Below are 27315 nucleotides of genomic sequence, written 5' to 3'. Positions count from 1 at the left end.
AGCCACCTTGCGAGCGCGACGATGCAGAGGCGAAGCGAGATGGCCAAGGCGGTGCTGTACGCACCGGTGCCGAGTACCCCGGTGCTGTACGGTGCCGTGGTGCCGGGGACCGGTGCTGTGAGGTAGAATGGTACCGAGACGTCGATCAGTGCCTGCGGTCGTATTGGTACCGGGAGCCTGGATCTCGATGGCAACCTCCAGTGAGATCGGTGTTGGGATCGGCTCCGGATCAAGTGCCGGGAGTCCAATCGGTACGAGCTGTAACACGATTTGTATCTGCACAAGCCGGAGTGGAGTCACGAGTACAACTGGCGCCAAGAGCAAGAACGGTGCCGAGACTGCAAGCGATGCCGTGATGGGTGCTGGGAAGAAGATTGGGACCGGGGTCGTCCTTCGCTCGGCGATGGTGGTCACATGAGGGACAGCTTTCCCCTCGACAGCACCGTCCGTGCCGGAGTTGCTGCCAGCTACAGAGGAGTCGGCTCTGTGAGTATGATCAAGTCCCACACCGTTGAAAAGGTCTCCGGTGTGAAGGGTAGTCTCAGCTCAACCACGGTGTGCACCAGGGAGCTTACGTGCACCGGACTCTACGGCCCTTGCAGCGCCAGAGTCGACGGTGCAGGAGCTGATATTTGTCCTATGTGCTCTGGCAATGGACACGGCTCCAACTGAAGTGCGGGAAGCGTTGGTGGCTGCTGCACTGACAAACAGGAAGTGGCCAGCACCTGCTTGGGATGCTGTTTCTTCTGGCTCAGAGATAGAGACCTGCGCCGTGGTGGTGGAGGTGCCGAGGAGATCTGACGCCACGAGTCTTTGGTAGAGTCCGAATGCAGTGCCGGACCAGTCAGTGCTGCACCAGTCGGTGCTGCAGGGGCACTCCACACCGAGGACAACAGTGCCGAGTCTCGGTGCACAGAGGAAGGGACCAGGCTAAGTGCCGTCTCCATAAGGAGCTGCTTCAGTCTAAAGTCCCGCTCCTTCCTGGTCCTCGGCTTGAAGGCTTTGCAAATGTGGCACTTGTCTGCTTGGTGGGATTCCCCCCAGACACCTTAGGCAAGAGTCATGGGGGTCTCCCATTGGCATCAGCCTCTGGCAAGCTGAGCAGGGTTTGAAGCCTGGAGACGCAGGCATGGGCCTGGGTACCGGGATAAGAGAGAAGACCCCGTTCCCCCCCACTAATTAAACTAATTCTAACTATACTAAGTAATTCACAACCATTAACAACTATAATCAGCTATTAACAACTAATCAGAAACTATCAACAGGTACTAAAGTGAGTGCTAGGGAGAGTGGAGATCAGCTAAGCTGTGCTCCACAGTTCCAGTTATGGGTGGTAAGAAGGAACACAGGAGCCGCTGGGCTGGCAGGGGCATATATCCGGCGTCATAAGGGCGCCACTCCAGAGGGCGCCTCAGCCGACCCACCGAGTGTTGTCAAGTACATACATGGCCTCCAAGCCAGTAAGCCAATCTGAATGTTCCCTGGTGCTAGAGCCTCGCATGTCACTGGCAGAACTGAGGGGTCTATCGAGATGCTGGTTCTGCTCAGCATGCAGAACCGGGCTGTCTGATGATGGAATTTTGTGGGGATTTGCAGGGAGGGGATAAGGAGGTTCCCAAGCTCATGGTTTTCTGTCATGTTAGATCACAATTCCTACAGAGGACAGCTCGCTTACTTACCAGATTAGTGGTCATGGGTCACCAGTGTTAGATGTTTGGCTGCGTGCGTTTGTTTTTCCTGTGTGCTGCCCCAGCCCTGCGCAGACAGCTGGCACAGCAGACCGCAACCAAACCACCCAATGACCACAAGATCTGTTAAGGTATGAAGGCGCCAGGCCAGGTTTGTTGTCGACGAAGCACCGTAATGGCACCTGGCAGACTCTACGAAGAGACTAAGACGTGTATGCCTGTGACAATGGACGCAGCTCAGTGAACGGCGGGACTTTCCATTCCCCCCTCAGCTGGCCAAAGACACTCCTTCTGAGATACATCTTTGTACCCTGATACGAACGAGTTACGTACTGCTTCTGACATAGTTAGTTACTGCCCCCTGACGTGGCTAGTTATCACCCATCATCTTGTACGTCTTGGTTTGATCAAAACATCTCTATTACATACTGTCATCTTGACCTTATCCTTTAGGAGGAATCAGTGTGCTCCTGTTATTCTGCATATTAATGTGTATTTCTGCAATACCAGCCCTGTTCTTCCCAGATTCTGTAAGCAGGTCCTTCTCATATCAGACTTCTAATACAAGGGCTTATGTCTCAGACTGTCTTCCTACTACAGCCACCTTCCCCATTTAATCCATGGTTGGGACTATTTGCCCATAGCTAGGCATGGTAGGTGAGCACCAGGGCATAGCCACATGCCAGTGGCCTTGCACTCTGCACCTCTGGGACCCATGCTGCTCCAAGATCCATCACATTCAGCCTGAAACCACAAGGTGCAGTCAGTTTCCAACTGGTGCCATGAGGAGGCACTGCAAGAGTCTTGACCATGGAGAGGCCACATACCAGCAAGGAGGACTTAAGTAGTGTCCTCCGTATTCCTTGTGCCAAAGCTAGCTAGCAGCTGGGTATGGAGCAAGAAGCGGAACACAATCACCCTATGCTGCACACGGCACTAGACACATCACACTATCCTGGGCCAAAGCACCACCATCTTATTTACAGACTTCAAGAGATGACGATCCACCACACCCATAGGAAGTTGTTCCAATGGTTAATTATGTTAAAATGTGTGCCTTGCTGCTTGTCAGAATGTGTCTAGCTTCAGCTTCCCGCCACTGGATTTTGTTATCACTTTTGCTATTAGATTAAAAAGCCATCTGCTGTCAGAAATCTTCCTCGCGTAGGTACGCACAGACTGGGATCAAATCACCTCTTAACTTTCCCTTTCATAACCTAAATATATTGAGCTTCTTAAATCTCTCGCTGTAAGGCAGGTTTTCCAGATTTTGAATCATTCTCTTTGCTCTTTTCTGAACCTTTTCCAATTTTTCAACACCCTTTTTGCATTGACACAGTATTCCCGAAATAGTCTCACTAATGCAATATCCAGAGCGGATACTATTCCTATTGGCTAGTCCACTGTGTATGCATCCAAGGTTTGCATTCATCCTCTTACCATCAGCAATGCACTGGGAGCTCACATTCAGTTGGTTATCGCCCATGACTCCCAAAGTACTTTTCAGCATCAGTGTTCTCTGGTATATATGGGATGCACCATACCACGCCTGCTCATGCATCAGTGATCAGGAGCCATCTCCCTGAACCTGGGGGCTCTGGTACAGGTGCTGCAAGTTTCACTGAAGGTTCCCTTTCTTCTCAGCTGCCCATCTGGCCCTCTCTTCCCACTCTGCAAAACTGGCTGCAGCACCTCTCTTCTCCTCTGGTCCCCGGAGAGGAACTGGCTGTTTTAATAATAATTTGAGATATGCCTATCTCATAGAGCTGGAAGGGACCCTGAAAGGTCATTGAGTCCAGCCCCTGCCTTCACTAGCAGAACCAAGTACTGATTTTGCCCCAGATCCTTAAGTGGCCCTCTCAAGGACTGAACTCACAACCCTCAGTTTAGCAGGTCAATCCTCCCCCCATCTATACTGAGAATTTGAAGGCGTTTGTCTTCAAGCAGATGCAGACATATATTCCAAGTAGGTGCGTGCATGTGCTGGAGCCTGTTGCCTAGCAGTACCCATAGAGGGTGGCGCTCGCACCTGTAACCCCTTCGGTAGCTGTATGAGGCAGCACCACCCCAACCCCCCTCGTTTCTTCTAACCTCCCATCAGCTGGAGTTGGAACTCTGTGCAGTTGTTGCTTTACTTCTTAGCCTAGTTTTTATTGTACACAGTTACCAGCTAGTTAACAGTTACCAGAAAGAATGAGGAGTCCTTCTGGCACCTTAGAGACTAACACATTTATTTGGGCATAAGCTTTCGCGGGCTAAAACTCACTTCATCAGATGCATGCAGTGGAAAATACAGTAGGAAGATATATATAGAGAGAGATTTATACACACACACACAATATGAAAAAATGGGTGTTGCCATACCAACTCTAACGAGACTAATCAATTAAGGTGGGCTATTATCAGCAGGAGAAAAAAATCTTTTGTAGAGATAATCAGGATGGCCCATTTCCAACAGTTGACAAGAAGGTGTGAGTAACAGTAGGGGAAACATTAGCATGGGGAAATAGTTTTTAGTTTGTGTAATGACTCATGCACTCCCAATCTTTATTCAAGCCTAATTTAATGGTGTCCAGTTTGCAAATTAATTCCAGTTCTGCAGTTTCTCATTGGAGTCTGTTTTTGAAGTTTTTTTTGTTGGAGAATTGCGACTTTTAGGTCCAGATGATGAAGATGTCATCAATGTAGCGCAAGTAGAGTAGGGGCGTTAGGGGACGAGAGCTGAGGAAGTATTGTTCTAAGTCAGCCATAAAAATGTTGGCATACTGTTGCCATCATCTGGACCCATGGAAAAGAAGCCCTTGAGGAATTCCACCATGATTTCAACAATTTCTGTCCCACCATCAATCTCAGTCTGGACCAGTCCACACAAGAGATCCACTTCCTGGATACTACAGTGCTAATAAGCAATGGTCACATAAACACCACCCTATACTGGAAACCTATTGACTGCTATACTTACCTACATGCCTCCAGCTTTCATCCAGACCACATCACATGATCCATTGTCTACAGCCAAGCTCTAAGATACAACCGCATTTGCACCAATCCCTCAGACAGAGACAAACACCTACAGGATTTCTATCAAGTGTTCTTAAAACTACAGCACCCACCTGCTGAAGTGAAGAAACAGATTGACAGAGCCAGAAGAATACCCAGAAGTCACCTAGTCCAGGACAGGCCCAACAAAGAAAGTAACAGAACGCCACTAGCCGTCACCTTAGTAAGGCTGGCGCCCCCGATGGCCCTCAGCTGGAGAATGCCATCAAAGTCCTGGCTCCCTCTGGTTGCCCCTCCCATGTCTCCAAGGTGCTGGGACTCCTCTGCTTCAGAGTTGGGCTCCTCGTCGTCCCGCTGCACTTCACCTGAGGGAGTCTGGAGGCCACCAATGGACCAGTATGGCTACCAAGGTTGGCATGTGGCCCAAGGCCCAGATGGAGACCCTTGGCCTGGCACCTACAGGCCACCAATGTCTTACCCATGCCAGCAGCTGCCTTGGGCTCAGTGGGAAGCTCCTCATCCCCAGAGGTCTTGCTCACCATCCAAGTCAAGAGCGAGATCACCTACTTGTGTGGCATTGATGCTGTGGATCAGCTGCAAGTCCAGATGCCTGCAGTTCCCCTTTCTGTGCAGCCATCAGTTTCCCCATCTGGAAATGTTGCCCCAGGAACAGGATCTGTCTCTAGTCCAGCCAACAGTCTCGTCCTCATCCCCAGATGATGGGGTGTTGCGTGGTTCATCCTCCCCTTCCATTCCAGAGGACTTCAAGGCACTCCAGGACCTTATACATCAGGTGGCCTTGTCCCTGGGGTATTCGGGTGGAGTCTCTCCAGGAGAATACCCATGGAGTCATGTATCAGAGGGGCAGCCGTGTTAGTCTGGATCTGTAAAAGCGGCAAAGAGTCCTGTGGCACCTTATAGACTAACAGACGTATTGGAGCATGAGCTTTCGTGGGTGAATACCCACTTCGTCAGATGCATGTAGTGGAAATTTCCAGAGGCAGCTATAAATATGCAGGCAAGAATCAGGCTAGAGATAACGAGGTTAGTTCAATTAGGGAGGATGAGGCCCTCTTCTAGCAGCTGAGGTGTGAACACCAAGAGAGGAGAAACTGCTTTTGTAGTTGGCTAGCCATTCACAGTCATGGACATTCTCCAACCTTCTGTCCCTGGAAGAGTGGCCTTCCTGATTAATGAGGTGCTCCTTGAGCCGCTGAGGGTTCTTTGGGGTACACTGACCTCGGTACCATCAGTGGCCAACCACTTGGAGAAGCGCTATTTTGTGCTGGTACTGAGATACAAAGGTTTTATTCCCATCCAGCCCCAAACTCACTGGTGGTCACGGCAGTGAACGACAAGGCCTGGCAGGGCAGGTTCAAGTCCGCCCCCAAAGACAAAGACTGTAAGCACCTGGGCCTTCTAGGCAGGAAGATATACACCTCATTGTCACTACAGATGAGGATTGTTAGTCACCTACTTGGAATACACATCTGCATCTACTCAAAGAAAAGGTTACTTACTGTAACTGGTTTCTCAAGATGTGATGCAGACGCATATTCCACGACCCAGCCTCTGCATCAGAGTCTTCCCCTGGACATTCAGTGTGAAGGAACTGAGGGGGCTTGGGGCAGCCCCGCCTCATATAGCCAGGGGAGGGGCTATGGGCATGAGGCGCAAGCACTGCCCCCTACGGGTACTGCTAGGCAAAAGGCTCCTGCTCCAATGTGCACATGTCTGCATGGAATACACGTTTTCTTCACATCTTGAAGAACCACAGTTCCAGAAAGTAACTGACTCTTCTCTCCACAGTGCAGCTCCAGCTGCAAAAGCACTTGTGTTGACAGGCTGGCCAGCCAGCATGACTGTGAAGGTATACGGGTTACCGCTCCACTGAGGTCTGAGGCCAGTAGCTGGCTGATTACCCCACCCACTGCACCTGGGAAAAGACCTGCAGCTTAACTGGCAGATGCTCAAGAGGAGGAGCAGGAAATGGATAGAGGGAGTGGCTGGGGGTACTGCTAGGAGGAACTGCTCCCAAGAACGAAAAGGACAGAGGGGAGACTGGGAAGTCCTGTTATCCAAAAGGCTATGAGGTAAGAGCCAGGCACTTCTGAGCCAAGGAACTGACTGGGGGTGAGGCACAGACTTGGTGAAGTTTTGATCATTGTTCTGTTGAGGAGATTTGCAATAAAAGAAAAAGAAACCACAACAACTGACCCTGCTGGGAACGACCCTCCCTGGACTCTGTGAAAAGGCTGCCAGCCGAAGTGTCCCAGGAGGGTGCTGGCTCTGCAAATGCAAGCCGGGGTCCAGCTGGAAGAGGGGGCTGTAAAACAGGCCCCAATCCCTTACAGTGATCCCCAGCTGAGGCTGTACTAGAATTCCTCCACGCTCCCCCCCAACCATACCCTGCTTCTCCCCCTCCTGGAACCTGCACCGCACAGGGCCGCTGGAATGTGTCAAGAGACAAGGAGATGTCAGAGCAGGAAACCAGAGCCAAAGGCTGTCAGGAATATAAGGCAGCGCTGGGTGGGGCTCCGGCGAGAAAACAGCCCCAGGTATGCCATATCTCTACGCACTAGGCGAGCCGCAGCAGGAGGGGGGAGGCTCAGCGGTGCAGATGGCTCAGTGGCACAGCTGCCTATGGGGAGCCTGGGGCTGGGAAAGCAGAGGGCTTCGGGTCGGGATTGAGAAGCATCAGCACAGCTGTGTGGGGAAGCCCAGGGCTGACACAAAGGGGCGGGGGGAAGTGTTATGAAGGGCCTTGGGGGGACAGGAACTGGAATCTGATGTTGTGCGGGGGGGAGAGCAATCATTACAACTGATCCAAGTGGGGGTGCCCTGGAGGCTGGAGCTGGGAGGGGACAGGGCCTGCAGGGAGGGGAGGGGAGGGGAGGGGCTGGAGAAGAGAGGGCAGGGGCTGATGCCAGCCTGGCTGAGGGGGAGGAGCCGGGGCCCAGCCACAGGTCTGGTGTGGGGAAGGCAGAGGGGTCAGCAGCAGTGAGCAAGACAGCAGGGATGGGAGGAGGAGCTCAGCGTGAGCCATGGGGGGCTGGAGCTGTTGCCCACTGCGCCCCACCCCAAGCCCAGCTGTGACGGAGGCTTGTCAGGGAAGGTGGGGGCCAGACACAGCCCTGCAGGGGAGGGGAGGGGAGGGGAGGGGAGGAGGAGCCGCCCAGGAGGGACCAGAGAGGCAGGAGTTGAGACCAGAGAGACCCAAGCACAGGCCCAGGAGGGTCAGCAGGCCAGGGGCAAGGAGGTGAGTGCCCTGTTATGGAGCGCTCCCCCTTAAACCCCAGTACCTGAACAGTGCCCCCTGCCTGCAGCTCCCCACACGGCTCCCCCAGCCTACACGGCTCCCCACACGGCTCCCCCAGCCTGCACAGCTCCCCACACGGCTCCCCCAGCCTGCGCAGCTCCCCACACGGCTCCCCCAGCCTGCGCAGCTCCCCACACGGCTCCCCCCGCCTGCGCAGCTCCTCCCACCTCTACAGGTCCCCGCGCAGCTCCCCCAGCCTGCGCAGCTCCCCACACGGCTCCCCCAGCCTGCGCAGCTCCCCACACGGCTCCCCCAGCCTGCGCAGCTCCCCCAGCCTGCGCAGCTACCCACACCGCTCCCCAGCCTGCGCAGCTCCCCACAGCTCCCCGCCTGCGCAGCTCCTCCCACCTCTACAGGTCCCGCGCAGCTCCCAGCCTGCACAGCTCCCCACACGGCTCCCCCAGCCTGCGCAGCTCCCCACACGGCTCCCCCCGCCTGCGCAGCTCCCCCAGCCTGCACAGCTCCCACATGGCTCCCCAGCCTGCGCAGCTCCCACACGGCTCCCCCCGCCTGCGCACCTCCCCCCGCCGGCGCAGCTCCCCCCCCGGCTCCCCCAGCCGGCGCCGCGCCCCACACGGCTCCCCCCGCCTGCGGAGCTCCCCCAGCCTGCGCAGCTCCCCACACGGCTCCCCCAGCCTGCGCAGCTCCTCCCACCTCTACAGGTCCCCACGCAGCTTCCCCTGCCTGCGCAGCTCCCCGCACGACTTCCCCCGCCTGTGCAGCTCCCCACACAGCTCCCCCCACCTGTACAGCTCCCCATGCTTGCGCAGCTCCCCACACAACTCCCCCGCCTGTACAGCTCCCCCCGCCTCTACAGATTCCCACACAACTCCCCACACAGCTCCCCCTGCCTGTACGGCTTCCACCCATATATCTGCAGGGCTCCCCAGCCCCTGCTGCATGTGGCTCCCTGTACACTAAGGACTCAAGCACAAGTTCAGAACAGGCTCCAGGGGCAACCATTTCATCAGGTTTCCTCCTTCCCTCTGCTTCTGCTGTGGGCCTCTTCTGGGGAGCAGTCTGGGAAGGCCAGGCCCGGCCCAGGGCGGTAGAACCCCGTTGTTGTCTTCCCCTGGAAGCTACCTGAGGAACCTGCTCACTCCCATGCCAGGAGGTCACAGAACCAGTCACTGATTACAAGGGTACTCACAGCCCAGGCGGCTGTGTTCCAGCCTCAGCATGGAGAGCGGGCTCAGAGCCAGCAGCGGGGTATAAACCCTTCCATCAAGAGCCCTGGGCCCCTTCCGGCCAGTGCCTATGGCTGTGTCTCTGCCCGCTGTGGGACAGGGACTGTGTCTCCCTGTGTGTGTGCGCACACAACACCAGCACAACCGGCTCTGGGGCTGCTGCCATCATAGAACCTATAGCAACTAAAAGATAATCCTCTGAGCTCTTGGGTGACCCCAGGTCCTGGGTGACGGCTCTTCGGGCAATCAGAGTGGAGAGGACGGCCGCTGTGTCACAGACAAGAATTATGGCCCAGTGTTGAGGGGGCTAGCCTGGGGCTGGGAGACCCGGGTTTACATCCCTGCTCCCTGTTAGCAAGCAATTTGGGTTGTCTAGGCCTCAGTTACAACAGCCAGGTGTCACTTAGGCTGCCTGGGTCTCTAATCAAATGCAAGGCCATTGCAGGCAAAGAGAGAGCTGCCTTCTTCCCACCCACATGCGCCGGCATCCTCCAGGCCCCAGGGGTGCTCCACCCCAGCCCTGCCCCCACCCGACCCCTTCCCCCAAACCCCACCACTGCCCTGCCTCTGCTCTGCCCAAGCCCCACGCCCACCCCCCTCTTCCCGCTCCTCCCAGCACCTCCTGCATGCTGCAGAACAGCTGACTACAGTGGGCGGGAGGCGCTACGAGGGAGGGGGAGGCACTGATGGGGGAGCGGGGGAGCTGGCACCCACTATTTTTTTTCTGAGTGCCCCAGGGCTGGAGCACCCCCGGAGTCATCTCTTATGTTCCCACTCATCTCTCTCTATGCTGCTTCTATCTCCCGGCAGCGCAGAAGCTCTCTTTTGGACAACTCCTGGTTACCAGAGTTTCCAAGCACCTCCCAGCTAATATGGAAACACCAACATTCTCTCCCTGCTCCTTTGTCAGCCTACAGGAGACAATGCTTGAGTAGTTCTCAACCAGGGGTACCCGTACCCCTGAGGGTACATGGAGGTCTTCCAGAGGTACCTTAACTCATCTAGTTTTACAAGAGTGAAAAGCACTAGCAAACTCAGTACAAACAAGAATTTCATACAGACAATGACTTGTTTATACTGCTCTAGATACTATATCAGTGTTTCTCAGCCTGGTGGTCACGACTTATTTTATAATTATAGGATAAAAATGAGAACGTAAGCAATTCTTCAGTACTAGTGTGCTGTGGCACGTTTGTATTTTTATGTCTCATTTTGTAAGCAAGTAGTTTTTAACTGAGGTGACACTTGTGGTACGCAAGACAAATCAGCCTTCTGATGGGTACAATAATCTGGAAAGGTTGAAAACCACTGGTTTACAGATTTGGGGAGGGCAGAGCTAGAAATAAACAGTGTGCTCAGTCTGTGAACCAACAGAGGAGAAGCTACATCAAAGAGCTGAGTTCTGATTCGGTCTTAGGCTTGGTGGATCCCATGGTCTCTCCTCTCTTTTGGGAGTGAGTTCTGCAGTGCAGGCTTTTGCTGAAGCAGTTTCGGGTCATGTCCTATCAGTGTTGTTAATACTGTTTCACTAGGATCTTCTGCACATTCTGAGGTTCCCAAAAGACATATTGTGTCATAAGATATACAAAGTTGGGAGGAGGTCAATGAGGTGGCTTCCCACCCAGCGATCTCTGGCTGCAGACGTTGGAAGTACAGCAACTCTTTTCTGCCCTAGAGATGTTGATGAAGCAACATGGCCAGTGAACGTGGGTAAGTTCTCTCTTCCCTTGGTGGGGGATAATTTCACTGCTCCAGCGTAATGCAGCTGTTGTGGAAGGCCCTGGCCACAGAGGAAGAGGTGTCTCTCAGGAGGCCAGGGATGATCTCTGAGGCTTTGAGTATCAGGACAGAGACCTTGACCTGGATTGAGTGGGGAGCAGAGCACGGGATGATGTGTCCATCCAACCTGTGTGGCTAAGCAGAACAGCTGCTGTACTTTGTCCCCGTTGGAGCTTTTTGAGGAAGATACAACGAGCTGCACTAGTGAGTCCTGGAGGCCATGAATGTGTGGATCTCCATGACCAGGTCTATCTTTTCGTAAGTCTCAAATGGAAGTGAGCATGTTTTGCCACCATAACTATTTGGGCGTCTGAAGGGGCCATATGATGTGGATCAATTTACCAGTCCAAGGGCTGATGCTCTAGATGGTGGTGGTGTTGAAGAGGAATCAGACACCACAAAGCAGTTTCCATTTCTCTACCAACATCATCTCAGCCTTGCCTGGGTTCAGCTCAAGTCAGCTGCCCTGCAGCCAGGTGCTGGTTTTGGCAGGCTCAGAAAGCTAAATGGTGGTTCTGTTTACACTGCACGTGAAGGCAGATGTAGAACTGGATGTTAACTGCCTGCTGCTGGCACTTCAGCCCTTGTTGTGTCACCAGCTCTTCCAACAGCTGCATACTTACTGTGCTTGAATAGTCCAGGGGAGAGGACCGAATCTTGTCAGGCTACGGAAATGGAGGACTGACTAACCATCATGGTCATCTGGGTTTGGCTGGAGGAAGAGCCTGGGCCATGGAATTCCCTTACCTACGGCCCAGAGGAAACCATCTGGTGGTCTGTGAGATCTTTGGTGCAGGATGATGATCTCTTTAGTGCTGATCATGTTTTCATGTAGCCGAAAGATTCCCCCTGGCTGGGAGGTGCTGACAGGCTCTGCTAGGAGTGGTCCCAGTGTTCTCTGCTACCCCTTACTCTCAGGAGAGATGGAGCAGTCACAGGCAGTGGCTCCATTTGCAGTCAGTGCTTCCATGATTTCTGCTTACATGAATGGGCCAGATTGTTGGAAGGCAGGGCCTGGTGTTTCTGGTCCTGCACCAGGTGGTGTGTGAAGGCAGCTTGGACATGGGGGGCCTTCTCGTGAGATAAGGAGATACCTCCTCTCATTGGCAGGAGTGTGATCTGTGACTCAGGGATGAAATTCAGCATACGCCAAGCCTATCTGGGATCCAATGGAACAATGCCATGCCAAGGCCACAGCCTCCACTCAACCTGTTAAGCCTGGGTCACTTCAGGGTTACTATTACTGCTGTTGTGCTGGTCAGGAAGCACAGCATAACAACGTCTGCAAAAGCCAGGTGTAAGGCTAGCAAACCACAGGGCTAAACAATTTCCTGGCGGCTGCTGTGAGCAGAAGGCGGCAGGAGCAGCAGGCCCAAGATGCAAGATAGGCTCAGCAAAGTAAGCACTGAAAGTGCCAAACAGATCCCTCCTGCACGCCCCTTGCTGCTACACTGAAGAGCAGCCCCCTGACTATGCATACGGGAGGCCTTTCCTCCCCACGGAAGCACAGCAACCTGAGTTTGATGGCACCTTAGTGCCCAGCTGAGCAAGAACAACACCTACAGAATCACCAGCACCAGGCCTGCAGCACCGACATTTTCCCTGGAGAGAGCCCATTCCAGTACTGACCAGCCCTGAGCATGTTTAGCTGGCAAAACATAGAACCAGAGCCCATGGAGCATTCTCCAGGACAGTACCTGCATCACAGCATCCCACCATCACAAGAGAATCCTCACAGGCTGCAGCCACGGGGTCAGAGAGGCACAAGGGAGGCAGGGAATGGATGAGGGGCAGCAGAGGAGGAAAAATCTGGCAGGAGGAGGCGAACTGCCCTTCCTCTCTGCAAAGAGGATGCATCTCCAAAGTGTCTGTGCCATAGCCTCCCTGCTTCCTCCAGCTGGCTCTGAGCTGACTCATCCCCCCATAAATCACGCAGCTCCGCCTCCCCCTCAGGTTTAATGAACTGCCTGGCTGCCTGGAGTGTCCCCGGAGCACAGCTCTCTCCTTCCGCTGCCAAGCAACAACCCACAGGGAAACTACCTCCAAGGAGAGCTGCTGCATGAAGCAGGCATTGGCTCTGCAGCCGAAAAGCTCACTTAGGTCCCTGGCATCAGCTCACCTCTCTGCTGCTCCTTTCATATGGAGTGCAGCAGCCTCTGGGGTGGGGCCTGGCAACTATTTAACAGCTACCCAGGGGAAAACACTGGGAGTCTTGCGTACTTACACCAGGGCTGAATTTTGCCCCATGAAGATGGGGAGAACTCCGTACCCGGTGGAAACTGCACTGGGATCACAGGAAGGCACAGCAGTATCACTTGAGCGGGGATGTAGGTAGGACACTGGGACTAACACGTTAACTCTTGGGAAACAGCGCACAGATGGTCAGGACCTCAGGTTCACATCTCACCTGCCTGAGGCACTTCCTAGAGCACAGCATCCCGCACTGCTGCAATGGGACATGGAGGTCAGCACTGCCTCAGAGGAAGAGTCACCCACTCCCCCTTAAAGTTCTGCAGAGATTTATTCTCCACATGCTAACCTCAGCTTGTGAGCTGGCCTCACCCCGAACCAGAAAAGCCCCGTCAGGGCCCAGTTGCTCCTGTTCACCCCAGGGCCAGAAAAGGTTGCTCCCAATTGTATGTTTTCTAGCATTTTGTCATGTGTGTGTTAACCTGATCAACAGGGGCTCCAGCCCTTCCCTGAAAGACAATTCCCCAGCCTGATCCATTTCCTGCCAGGGAATCTCTCATTTGCCCTTTCTTAATTCCATCCCATGTCTCCTAGTTACGCCCCTTGGGCCACTCTCACCAATCCCTCTTCCTCCCGTGGTTTAGCGTGGCCACACGTAGCTCTGTAATGACTTCTCATCTGCCAGATCCTTCAGCCCCCGGAGCATTTGTGTGTCTCTTCTCGACACTTCCTCCACTTTGTCCGTATCTGTCTCGTAACGAGAGGCCCAGAAATAAACTGGCTCTAGAGAGAGGCTGGAGACCACCCGCTGTGGGAGGGAGAGCAAGCTGTCCCTTGTTGCAGCCCTCCTCACTTCCAGCACGCCTGGCTGGCAGAGAGCGCTCACCGACTGCTTCACTGTTTAAGAAAGCAGGAGGGTAAATCTTTTCTCTGCACATTAGTTGATGCTAAACCTCCTAAGTCAAGCTGTGGCTGGATCTGTGCTGATGTGAGCCTCAACACCATTACCAATCTGCCCCACCACACCACCTCCCAGCCAACCGGGTCTGCCCGGCCCACTCTCCCCCGCTCTCTGCCCCGTTTCCCCCCTGCCAGCCTGCTCTCCCCCAGCCTCTGCACGGCCTGATCTCACCCAGCTGGGACCACTGAGATCTTCTAGTCTGAGAATTCCACCCAGTGATTCGTGCACAAAGTCCATAACTTCTAGCTGAACTCTCTGGTGTGTCTTTGAGACAAACATCCAGTCTTGATTTCAAATTATCTAGGGATGGAGAATCCACCACAGCTCTTGGTTAGTTCCTCCAGTTGTTAATTAACCTGTAAAAAACTTGCACCTTAATTCTGGTCTGAATTTGTCTAACTTCAGCTTCCAGATGTCGGATCTTGTTATGTCTTTTTCTGCTAGATTACAGAGTCGGCTATCAGAAACCTGATGCCAATCTGGTTGGGCAAGAAGCTTGTGCACATTGATCCAGATAAACCCTGGCCATTCCCATCGAGTAGCCTCCAGCTCCAGATTACAATGAGTTCAGTATTAACCTGTCCAGATGGAATGTCAGGCAGGTGGCTGCTGTCAGAGACTTGGGACAGGGACAGAGGATGCCTGAGAAATGTGAACACTTGCACAGCAGTAGCTGCTGTGTCTTTTGAGCCCTTCAGAAGCCTCTGTGGGGATGTTGTGACATTAAGCTTGCGATGAAGCTGTGGATCTGTAGCACCATGGTTCTACCAACTCTACTATACGGCGATGAAACGTGGGAGCTGAAGACAACTGAACAGCAGCAGACTGAAGTTTTTGTTGTCTTTGTCGACTGCTCTATATCAAGTGGCAGAGCAATGAGGACATGTGTCGCTGGACCCAGCAACTGGAAATTTGGTTTTGATTTCAACAGCTTTCTTGGTACACACACATCATTAGAATGGAAGACCAACAGATTAGGAAGCTGATTTAACAAGAAACAACGTTACACAGTCGGCAATCACACAGTCACCAAAAGTGGTAAGTTTGCCAATGATGGACATAAACTGAATGCCCAGCCAGACCACCCTAAGGACCTAGCCAGAGATCAGTCCGGGTGACACTCAATCCGCAGGGAGGCTATGTCCCTTTGGGATTCGCCATGACGACGACGATGATGACATTGATTCAGATAATAGTAATTTTTAATCAGAATATCATGAGGGACAGAGTCAGAAATCTAAGTATATTGCGTCAGCAGTTACCTTCATCAACTAAACTTGTGATCTCATCAAAAAAACAATACCAAGCTCGTTTAGCAAGTCTTACTTTCCATAAAACCATGTTTAGTGGCATTTATTACTCTACCTTTCCTCTGGTTCTTTACTGACCACATCCCATATCAGCCTTTCCAGGATTCTGCCAGGCTAATCAGCCTACAGTTTCCATGGCCATCCCACTTGTCCTTTTTAAATATTGGTACAACATCAGCCGCCTTTTTACAGTGCTTGGGCACTTCCCCACTGATCCTCAACTTATTAAAATCAACATTAATGGTTCAGAGAATTTCTCAGCCAGTTCTTTTAATATTCTTGGGTACAAGTTATCTGCTCCTGCAGATTTAAAAATGTTTAACTGTAATAGCTGCAGCTTAACAACCTTCCTAGTTACTGCTGGCACAGAAAGACTTTCATTATTATTATTTATTCATCACTGGGCTCCTTCCAAACCGAGCAGCAGGGGTGCTCCCCTCCCCTAAGGAGCCTGCAGTCTAGAGATACAGCAAGTAGTGGCAGGGCTGAGGATGAAGGAGCTGCCTCCCCTAGAAATGGCAGCAGGACTCTGGGGGAGAAGAGTTCAGGAAACTCAGGAGAGACAAGAGAGGCCCCTGCCAAAAAGACTCAGAGACCAGGGGAGTTGCCCGGTTCGGGAGGAGCTAGCTGAAGCAGGGAAGACCCTGAGAAACCAGGAGAGTTTGGGGCGGGGCCCAGTTTATGGTTGGAGGGCAGACTTTTGGATTCATTTCTGAACTTTAAGCTAATAACCAGACCCTAAAGAGAGCTGCGGTTACTGGACTTGTAAAAGCCTCTTTTTGTGAATTAGTGAGAAACCAAGAAGGGAAACTGAGACAAGGGGTCAGCCTGTGGCCATGAGGGGTGCCCGGGGTGTTGCCAATGGCACAGGCAGCAGGATCCAAATGTTCCTTCTGCAGCTTCTGCAGGATCATCTGGCAAGCCAGGCAGTGCAGCCACAGGCACAGCAGGGAGGGCAAGATCACTGCCAGCAGGGGAGGAAGATCCTGCTATGCTTTAATGTGGGAAACCTGGACACAAGAGTGGAGAGCCCCAGCTGGCAGTGGGATCACTCGGCAGGGGCTGGGGGAAGACACACCAAGGGTGGTGTGGAGGTGGAAGGGCCTGGCCATATGTTTCAAGTGGTGGGGGATACCAGGAAGGTCTGCCCCTTTAAGAACAGTTAAAAAAAGAAGCGGGCGGAGTAGGGGAGCGTGTGTCCCCTAAGTGGCATGTAGGACCCGGCCAGACAAACGCTCCCTCTAAGAGGTGTTTCAGGCGTGGGAAGGAAGGACCTGCACTGAAGATGTGTCTTAATGAGGTCCAGGACCTTGGCAAAGAAAACGAGGGGTCTGTAAGACGGGAAAGATCTGGCAGGCTGCTAGCATGTTCTCGGAAGCATGCCAGCCCTCTGTGCCCGAGGCGAGAGGAGTGAGTGGGGTGGTGATGGACGGAGTAGCCCCGCCTCCTGCTCAAGAGCAGACGGACTTGGGGCTGTGGGAGAAGGACACTAAGTCAGAGAGAGGCAGGACCAGAGCAGGGATGCGCCTCGTGAGTGGCAGGACAGGACAGCTGGTCGGCAAAGCGGTATAAACACAGAACTGGCAGGAGAGGAGATTAGTGGTTTGCTCTCCTTGAAGGAGACACACCAGAGGAAACATGCTGCTTTGAAGGAGGACGTGCAGCTGGCCCTGCAAGAAAGCAACCAGCTAGCCACAGATAAGCAGAGCTTAGCATGGCAAATTGAAATGCTGGTGGACAAGTGGGTGGGCTTCATCTCCAAATAGGGGAGATGGAGGACATCAAGGAGGAAAGAGCCAGTTGCTCCGTGGCTTTAGCCAGTTGGTGGTATTGCTATCGCCAAACAAGCCAGCAAGGAGTGACGGAAGAAACAAAGACGGTAGAAACTTGCCCTGTGGTTGGGCAAGGGTGAGGTTGTGTAAGGGGGTGGCCTGTCCCTTTAAGGCCTGGAGGTCTGGAGCTGGCTGGCTCTGCCTGCCACACCTGGGAGGAGGTGTGAGGTTTCATTAGAACCGGCTGGGGATGGGAGCTGCCACCCCGATAAAGGGCAGCAGGGAGTGAGAGAGGCTCCTGCAGAGAAAATTCAGAGGCCGGGGAGTTCCCCCAGCTGGGAAGGGCTGGGAAGAGCTGAGATGCCAGGAGAGTCTGGGGCCGGAGAGCAGACTTTTGTTCCTTTCTCAACATGAAGTTAATAAACTTCCATAAGGAGGCTGCTGTTACTGGACTTGCACACCCCTCTCTTCGTGAGTTATCAGGACCCAAGAAGGGAGGTAAGGTGAGGGGCCCCACTGCTGCCCAGCTCCAGCACAGTGCCTGGATCCTCTGCTCCGTGTGGGAACCTTTCTCCTTCCAACTCACTCCATTCAGAGGGGTCCACTGGGCCGCATTCTCCCTCCCGGCCATGCAGGTGTGTAGCTACACAGGGTCCCTCCCCCCGCTGGGCCTTACCTGAGCTCTCCCGCTCCAGCCTGGCATTAGCAATGGCGCTGGAGCCCCCCCGCTCTGGCTGGCAAATGAGCTCAGCTCTGACACGAACACTTGTGCTTCCCCCTCTCTTCCTCCACGCCCCCTTTCCACCCCAGACGGTCTGTCTCTCCCCTCTTCCCGCCTCCCAGCATGTCTCTCTCCCTTCAGCCTGCCGCCCCAGTGTCCACGCCTCTTGTCCCACCCCTCAGCGTATGCACGCCTCTGCATCCTGCCCCCACAGTGAGTGTATCTCTTTGTCCCACCCCAATGTGTGTGTGCGTCTCCCCCTCCACTCCCCCTGTGCATCTGTGCACATCTGTCCTTTCTTCACGGCCACTCTCTCCCCCTGCCAGCCTTCTCCCCACCCAGGATGTCTCTCTCCCCGTCACGTGTCCCAGGTTCTGGGGTGTGCACTCCCCCCTCCCCCCACCCGTGTGTCCCTGGTTCAGAGGTGTGCAGTCCCCCCCACCCAGGTCAGAGCAGGGCCACATGGAGGGCACTGACCCAGTTCCTGCTGTCACAGCTCCCCCAGGAGCAGAAGGGCAGGTGAACCAGTCCTTGCCTGCAAAGCAGCCATCCCCCTGCCCTCCCAAGACCACCCCAACCAACGGGACAGCTGCCCTCTTTCCCCCGCCTTACCAGAGGCTTCTCTCTCTTGGCGGGTGACAGCAGCAAGGGTAACAGCAGGTCTCATCAGCACCGTCACACTCGCCCCCATTCAGCAGTGCCCAGAAATAGCTCAATCCGCTCTAATCCCACTCTGCAGCTCAGGCCTCCTCAGCGCCTGCCCCCACCCCCAGTTCAGATCACCAGCACAAGCCTCTGGCCAGGCCCCACTCTCCTCCCTGCCTGCTAGACACCAGAACGTTCCCCCCAGCCCCTCCCTCCCCCCCCAATCAGACAGCCAGTTAGACTTGACATGGGGCTTTGAAAACATTGGGGCCAGATGGACAGCCCCAGAGCCTGAACCCTCAGCATCCCCACAGCAGGGACAAGGCAGCTGCCGGGCAAGCCCTTCCCTCTCACACCAGCCCTGCCCACCCACCAGTGGCTCTTCTGCCAGTTAGCGCCAGCACTGGACGTGGACAGGAAACTGGACTGAGACGCACCCAATTCATCACACATGTGGGCCATCAGAGAGTGGGAAGGACTGTGCCCCCTCCAGAGTTGGGGTGCCCGGCTTCAGAGGCCAGCACTGCCCCGTGTTCCTTACCTTGTGAGTGTCGGGCGTCTCCCTGTCTGGAGCAGCACTGCTGGTGTCGATAGACCCGTTGGACGGCATCGTGGGGATAGGGAGAGGCTGAGAGGTTTTGCTTTTTTTTTTTTTTAAATAAAATAAAATTTAAAAGTTCAAACTTTAAAAACAAGAAGAAAGTTTAAAAACTGCCCCAGCAGCAATGTCCTGAGCCTTCCGTCTGTCTGTCTGTCCGGCCCCTCCTGCCACCTGTGGAGGAAACACAGAGAAGGGCGCAGGGTGAGGCCCGGAACACCATCGCACACGGCACCCGCAGGCATCAGCTTCAAGCGGCCTCGCCCCCAGCCAGGGACAATTATTAACACGCCGCAGCCTTGACTCAGCCGTGCAGGGGCCCCTTTCCCCCAGCTCCGCCGGCCCCCCACCCACCAGGGTCTCTGCCACCCGGCCACCATGCTAGCCAGCTCCTCCAGACTCCATGGCGAGCCCCTCGCCCCTCCCTGGCCCCCCCGGCAATCCCAAACTCCTGTCCCAGGGCACGGAGTCCCCCCTCCCCGTCCCAGACAGATGCTGCTCTCCCCTCCCCCAGCAGGGGCTGCCCACCGCAGCCAAGCACCTGTTGCTATGGAAAATGCTGCCTGCATTAGCCATGGCCGGGGCTGCTGTTGCCTTTGGCACTGGAGCTGCAAATTGTTTCTAGAGCTTTCCAGCCGCAGCTCGTTCCCAGCCAGGAGGGTGGGGGGCTGCTGGGCAGGCAGGGCTGCTGCTTCTAGAACAGAAACTTAAAACCCAGACAATTCTCCTTCCTCTGCCCCACTATAGGCAGGCTGTGGCCTTGGGGGGCTGCAGGGAGCAGCCTCTTCCTCCCCCTCCCCACACCTCTGCTCTGTGCAGAGGCCAGGGGGCTGGGTGTCCCCTGCACTCAGCCTCCCCCTCCCTGCCTCCCCCTCCCCACACCTCTGCTCTGTGCAGAGGCCAGGGGGCTGGGTGTCCCCCATAATCAGCCTCTTTGTTCCTGCCCCCCCCCCCACACACACCTCTGCTCTGTGCAGAAGCCAGGAGGCTGGGTGTAGGCAGGAACCAGCCTCTCCCTCTCTGTGCTCCCCCCCGCCCTGCAAAGGCCAGAGCCTGGGTGTCCGCTGCACTCAGCCTCTCCCTCCCTAGTCTCCCCCCACCCCACCCCCTGCCGCACACACACACACACCTCTGCTCTGTGCAGAGCTGGGTTAGAGGCAGGAACCAGCCTCCCCCTCCCTGACTCCCCTCCCCACACACCTCTGCTCTGTGCAGAGGCCAGGGGGCTGGGTGTCCCACATAATCAGCCTCTTCCTCCCTGCCCCCTCCCCACCTCCACTCTGTGCAGAGGCCAGGGGGCTGGATGTAGGCAGGAACAAGCTTCTCCCTCTCTGTGCCCCGCCCAACCCACTGTGCAGAGGCCAGGGCCTGGGTGTCCCCCGCACTCAGCCTCTCCCTCCCTGTCTGTCCCCCCACACCCCACCCACACCCACCTCTGCTCTGTGCAGAGGCCATGGGGCTGGACGTCCCCTGCAATCAGCCTCCCCGTCCCTGCCCCTTCGTTCTTAGCAGGAATCCTGGGACCAACACTTGGGAGCTGTCTCCTCTCTGCTGGGAGGTTTGAGCACCACGGAACATTCTCCGCAGCCTGAACAAGCAGGGCACAGTCCAGAACAGACCCACCTCTCCTGGGCTTCCCCACCCGCAGGCACCCATCTCCCCTGTGTCTCCAACAACTGCCCCAACCCCATCTCCCCCTCACTTCCAAACTCATGGGACATGCCAGCTACAATCACCACCTCACGTTCCTCTATTTCCCCTGGGCTTCCAGCCCCTCCCCTTCGCCGAAAGGTCTCACCAGGGTCTCCTTCAACCTCCTCTTCTGGTCCATTCCCAGAGCTCCGCCCCTTCCTCACCCGCCTTGCCCTCACTGCTGCTTTTCACACTGCTGAGCACACACCTCCTTACTCCCTCCTCTCCTGGTTCGTCTCCGACCATGGTTTCGGGGCTCTGTCTCCACTCTCCCTCACGTCTCGTAGGTGCTGCCTTTGACCCCTGTCTCTTCTCCTTTCTCCCCTCTTTCCATCCACACAGCTTCAACTACCATCTTTACCCCAAAGAGCCACCTCTCCACTCCCGACCTGCTTCCCTTCGCCCCAGCCTGACGTCAGCTCAGCCGTACCATGGCTCCAGTTCCTCCCTCCCATCGTCTGTCAGCATGGACACGGTCGCCAGAAGGCTGCGCGCACCCACCCTAACCAACTCCACTGCTGCCTTTGCGCCCATGTGACGCTGACTGATGTGGGGTGACTGTGACAACAAAGGCCACTTCCCTAGCCACCCATTGGCTGAGACCCCCGCCCCTGCGCTATGCCCCCCAGAGGATCCCCTTCTCTCCAGAAATGCACCCCTTTCTATAGCCTCCCCTATTGGGGCTGCAGGTCCCCCACAGGTGATCCAGGTGGCTCAGCAGCTGGGTCTGCACTCTGCTCCCTGCCACGCCCCTCCCCGCAGTATCCTTCCTCCCCAGCTCTGGCACTGCAAGTCCTGCGGGGTTTGGAGGGAGCTGAGGGACTAGCTCCCAGCTTCGCTCCTCCTGCTGCAGGCTCAGCACACAGCGTACCTCTGGGATGCTGGAACAGAGCTGGAAAGGAAGATGGCAGCAGGGGAGGAAACCAGGAGGGAGCTGGGCTAAGAGTGCAGAATCAGCCCCTGGATTGCTGGTTGGGGATCTGTGGAACCAAGGTGTCATGGCCCAGGGGAGAGGCAGAGTCATTTTGGGAGCTCAGAGGAGACTCTCAGCTGGGGAGCTAGAGAGCTTGGCCAGGCAGGGGAGCTGTCAAAGAGGTCAGTGCAACAACTGCCCTCAGCCAACTGAGATGTGACCCCTTGTAGCGAGGTAGTGGGATACCCCACACAGCCCCGCTGAGGGACAAGCCTCCCCTAGCACCAACGTGGGCAGAGACAGTGGATCCTGCACCCGCCACCCAGAAGTCACGGCGCAGGACAGGAAACAGAAAAGCCCCGCTGCAAAGCTCAGTTGAAAGCCAGCCGCTGGAGAGGCCAGATGCCTGTGGCCTAGCTCCGGGTTGGGGGACGCCGGCAGGCCATGGCCGACTTAACGACTGGCCAGGCCAGCCGCGCCTGCCCCTCGCCAGCTGCCCCGAGGAGGAGCCGCGCCTGCCCCTCGCCAGCTGCCCCAAGGAGGAGCCGCGCCTGCCCCTTGCCAGCTGCCCCGAGGAACCAATGGTGCTGGGAACTGCCGAGGATGCCAGCCAAACCCAGGTACCTTACGAGGGGGAGGTAGGAATTAGCTTGGGGCAGCTGACCCTAGTCTGGCTGCAGCACACCCAGAGCCCATGTCAGCGCGGTGCGGTCAGGATCCCCACTGACACAGCAGCGAGTCTTCTGCCACTGCTAGGGCCCCGGGCTGGGACGCCGTGGAGCGGGTGGGCCTGCATCCCCCGACACCACACTCACGGGTGCCCGTCTCCCACTCGCACCAGACACTCAGAAGCCGGAGCTCCTGACTGTGTTTGCGCTGCCCCACCCTGACCTAGGGCCTGGACTTGCATTGAACCATTGGCTCTGCCCCTGCCTAAGGGCCTGAGCGCCCGACTGTTTGTTTACTGGCCCGCCCTGACCCGGGGCTTGGGCCCAGAGCAACCTAGTGCGAGGCGGTGGGATACCCCACAGCCCCGCGGAGGAACAAACCTCGGCTGAGCCCTCCGACACCCCTGTACATTTTTGGGTGAAACCGCAATGCCTGTTGCCTCCTTGACAAGTGGGTGACACACTCATGTGTGTGACACGGTGTTTTTGAACCAACCGAGAGGCAGAACTGGTGTAAGCATCCCCAGCACAGACAAGACCAAAGATCCCTTCTTGCCAGCTATTTGTCATCCCCTTCCAAGCTCTGCATGACTCCCTCCCCTTGCCAGATTCCAGGTGCTTCCCTGCCCCCTTGAATGGTGTCAGCCTCCAATGCCCATTCTCAGTGTCCCCCACACCTCTGCCCCTTACCTAGAGCACCCACCCCGAGCTCAGCTTCAAGGCCATCACCCTGAAGCTCCATCTCTGCTGTGCTGCCTGCAGACGACACGTTGTGCTAGAGGAGTGCCCGGGGGACTGTTCAGACCTCCCAACACTGCATGTGTGTTGTGCCCTGCCCCCTACTCAGTGTATCTCTAGACTGTGGGCTCCTTGGGGCAAGGAGCTCCCCTGCTGCTCGGTTTGAGCAGCATCAGTTGGATGCGGACACCCCCCAGGCTTGCACCCCCAATGCAATCCAGCTTCTTAGTCAGGGTGTCTCATCATAGAATATCAGGGTTGGAAGGGATCTCAGGAGGTATCTAGTCCAACCCCCTGCTCAAAGCAGGACCAACCCCAACTAAATCATCCCAGCCAGGGCTTTGTCAGGCCAGGCCTTAAAAACCCCTAAGGAAGGAGATTCCACCACCTCCCTAGGTAACCCATTCCAGTGCTTCACCACCCTCCATCATGCCTCTGGCCTAGCACCCCCAGGCAATCCAGGTCCTTGGTCAGGGTCTCATGATCCCGAAGGCCCTGCCCCCCATGCCATCTGACTCCCTTGCCAGGTTCTCAACCCCTCTGGACCTCCATTTCCACACAGTCCAGGTCCACTGCAGGGGTCTTGTGCTCCTTGGGGCCCCTCACCACAGAACACATTCTCTTCTGGTGGGTCTCCCACCCTGTGGGTCCCAGCTGAGCTGCTGGCAACGTTCGCCTGGATTTCTAAGTAAGCCTCCCCAAACCCATATGAAACGGCTCTGTCAGTCACTTCTCCCCCTAGATGCAGGGAGCTCTGCCATTAGAAAGGCGTTCCAACACACACACAATGCCAGCAAATAGCTCAGCACAGCCAGCCAGCCCCCACCCCAGGTCATCCCCAATGTCCCAGAGAAATGGCTCGCTCAGAGCAGCACGCAGCTCCACTCTGAAAAATAGCCAGTTCTCAGGCTTTGATTCGCTTCCAGCAAACATGGTCTCCAAATGCACTAAAAATAGTCAGGCTGCGTAAGAAACACCAGGCAGATGGGGAATATGCAAGCGGGAGCACCAGGAACAACCAGCAATGAAGGCCTCCTCCCTGCCCCCATCCCTCGACAGCCTCACCACCTAGCCTCCCCCTTTGCCCTCTGCTGAGCTTTAAATAAAGACAAACACTCTTTTTCAAAGTGAGCTCTTTAAGCAGCACTGTCCATCCCTTACAAGGGAGCGTAAACGCCCCTTTCCCCTAGTAACCACAAACTGCTGCTGTGAGCCCCGTAAGGGAGTGGACTCCCTGTCCAACCAGCGAGGGATCCTGCCTCTCTGTCTAAAGGAGGTTTGATACGGTCCACGCAACGTTCCTTACCTCTAAACGTTGCTGGAAAGCGTCTGCAAAGAAACATGACTGAAGCAGGCTACACACATTCAGTGTGGAACCTGTGAGGCCTTCAGAAGTGCCCATTCACAGCAGCCTTGTCTTGGTCCCAAGCTCTCTGAATAACCTTACCCAAGTCAGTGAGCTCCTCTACTGCTCCCACAACAGGTGTTTGTTCTCCTGATGGCAGCACGCACTCCTTCTCCTGTGCACTAGCACCCAGAGTTGTTACTGGCGCATTACTAGCAAAGGCTGGGCAGAAGCTTGCAAACTGGAAGAGTTTCACCCAGTTAATGCAGCAGGTCTCAAAGCTTGATCTCAAATTAATCCTCTTCTTGCCACCTGCTTGGCTCTCCCACTCACGCACCAGCGCCTGCCTTTGAAGTGCAAGGAAGGACTCTGTCTGCACGTTCCTCTGCTCCTGTATTTAACAGCTCAGTCTGACCTTACAACTGAAGGCAAGTGGGGAAGAAAACTTACGGCACTTCTCCCACAAGGCAGAGCTTGTATGGGACCTGCCAGTCACTCCCACTAACGGCAGAGGCGTTTAAAGTGGGTTACCTTCTATGATACACGCAGTGCTGACAAGCCAGGGTTTATTAAGGACTCCTCAAGTCCTGCTGTCAGGATGCTTCAGCCCAATCACATGCTGGGAACTCACAGAAACATAACAGGCATTCTATTTCAAGTCATTTCAAAGAGGAGAGCTCATAAGCCTCCTGCCCCAGCTATTAATAATGAGGGCAAGCTTCATCCCAAAGACGGAGACCCCAAGGCTCTTTCACAGACACACATGCAGTGTGCACAGATCGCCGAAATGCAGCCACCTCCAGTCTACGTTTACAAATACACACACACACTCCTCCCCTGCCCCCCCAGCAGCTGAAGGCAGCTTCTTCTTTGTCCTGACACTACAGTACATGCAGAATTTGAGGTACGCCAGCATGCAGTTACCCTTACCCACGCTGGCACTTGGTCATGACACAGAGATGACACCTTGCCTCTGGGAGTAAGTGCTCAGCGATCTTTAATGACCACAAATACTTAAGACCTGAGCTTCACTCCTCATATGAAAGACAGCACCGCTGCTAACACAGTGCATGTCACATGTACCTGGCACCGTGGTGCAGCACAGACACGGGGAGTAGGGGCCACCTAGCACTTAGACGGGTGCACTTTGCACCTGTAAAAATAGGGGGCTTTCCAGGGGGCTGTGAGGATTCGTTAGGGAACCTGTCCAAAGCATTTGAAACATGACAAGTCCTGCAAAGAATGATTATTGTTACTCTGAGTCACCAACACCCCCTCTGACAGCACAGTCCCTCCTTCTCCTACTGAGACACACCTACTGAGCCACCAACAACCATCCTAAATCACACTGGGGCATTAGCTGAGCACTGATTCAGAGAGACAAGTCACTACCACCCCCTCCAGCAGCAAAACACTGCAGCGTTCATTGAGTATTGACTCAGAGGCAAGAGTGGTACCTACCCTGAGTCAGCACCTACTGCACCTGAGCTCTCCTTGGAGGTCTCCCAGGCAAGCAGCAACCAAATCCATCCCTCCTTAAAACCCAAAGTCAGATACCAAAATGGTATCAACAACTAAATGCTGCTGCAAATCACAACTCTGGACATTCAGAAAAGAAGGAAATTGGGAGAGAGATTCTCTCTTTTCATTACAACAAGGCTGATAAGAGAAGGAGCTACAGGAAAAATCATAGCCATATTTGTCAAAAATGTTCAGGGCTAATGGGTTAGAAGTGATAGCATCACCTATGCTATTACTCCCGATGGATGGCTGTAATAAATTCATTGTCATGGATAATAAAAGTATTGGCTTGATCCAGTTAAACACACTTAGCTAATTATAAACTTCTGTGGTCAAATATTTTGCTTATTATTCAAAATTATATGTCTGTGTTAGGCAAAGGAGTCAAAATCTCGATTTGTATTTGGCTTTTACCTTCACAGAGTGCTATATAAAACTACATACTATACCCTGTGAATTTCAGCAAAAACAGATCATCAACTCTGCCAAGTGCTGGGGACAGTGATAGCACACACCGCAGGTGAAAATATACAGAAAAACAGGTATGTTGGGGGGAAGAATGACTGGTTCTCAGCAACAGACTAGACGGAAAGGAGGAGGATACGGGAAAGGTCCCAAAACTAGCCTGATGGAAAGTTATTCTACACAACAAGATTTTCTTTTCTCCTATACTGTAATCTAAGTAGTCAAGATCCTCTCCTACACTGTAGACATAACAATGTAAAGTTATACATTTAGGAACAAGGAACGCAGGTATCTGAGTGAAATTTAATGGCCAGACTAGTTGATCAGACCTTAAACTCTATGAATCTATGAAACATTTGCTTTACATGTCCCTGGAAATCTCCCAGCGCTCCCCCACCCACCCCAACAATAACGGAATGGCTGCTAGAGAAGTTCCTAGTTAGTAGGTCAAGAAGACCGTCATTTACAAAACTAAACGGCCTAAAATCTACAAGAACATTCATGAACAACTTGGTCCCAAACTCATAAGAGCATAAGAATGGCCGTACCGGGTCAGACCAAAGGTCCATCTAGCCCAGTATCTGTCTACTGACAGTGGCCAATGCCAGGTGCCCCAGAGGGAGTGAACCTAACAGGAAATGATCAAGTGATCTCTCTCCTGCCATCCATCTCCACCCTCTGACGAACAGAGGCTAGGGACACCATTCTTACCCATCCTAGCTAACAGCCATTTATGGACTTAGCCACCATGAATTTATCCAGTTCCCTTTTAAACACTGTTATAGTCCTAGCCTTCACAACCT

At 54.5% G+C, this 27315-nt stretch overlaps 1 protein-coding gene across 5 annotated transcripts in view; it reads right to left on the bottom strand.

Moving 5' to 3' along the window:
* The window catches only part of DNMT3A (DNA methyltransferase 3 alpha), a 232036-nt gene that overhangs the window by 190733 nt on the left and 13988 nt on the right, over nt 1-27315 (bottom strand). For all 5 annotated transcript variants that reach the window (XM_039528527.1, XM_039528526.1, XM_039528529.1 and 2 more), the window contains exon 2: nt 19114-19344. In XM_039528527.1, the coding sequence (XP_039384461.1) occupies nt 19114-19182 (69 nt within the window). In that variant the 5' untranslated portion in view covers nt 19183-19344. The remainder of the gene's footprint in view (nt 1-19113; nt 19345-27315) is intronic.

This window comes from Mauremys reevesii, linkage group 3 (assembly GCF_016161935.1).
Source record: "Mauremys reevesii isolate NIE-2019 linkage group 3, ASM1616193v1, whole genome shotgun sequence".
NCBI classification, from domain to species: Eukaryota; Metazoa; Chordata; order Testudines; family Geoemydidae; genus Mauremys; species Mauremys reevesii.
The sequence above is the reverse complement of the archived record's forward strand: the minus strand, read 5'-3'. Positions and strand labels throughout refer to the sequence as shown.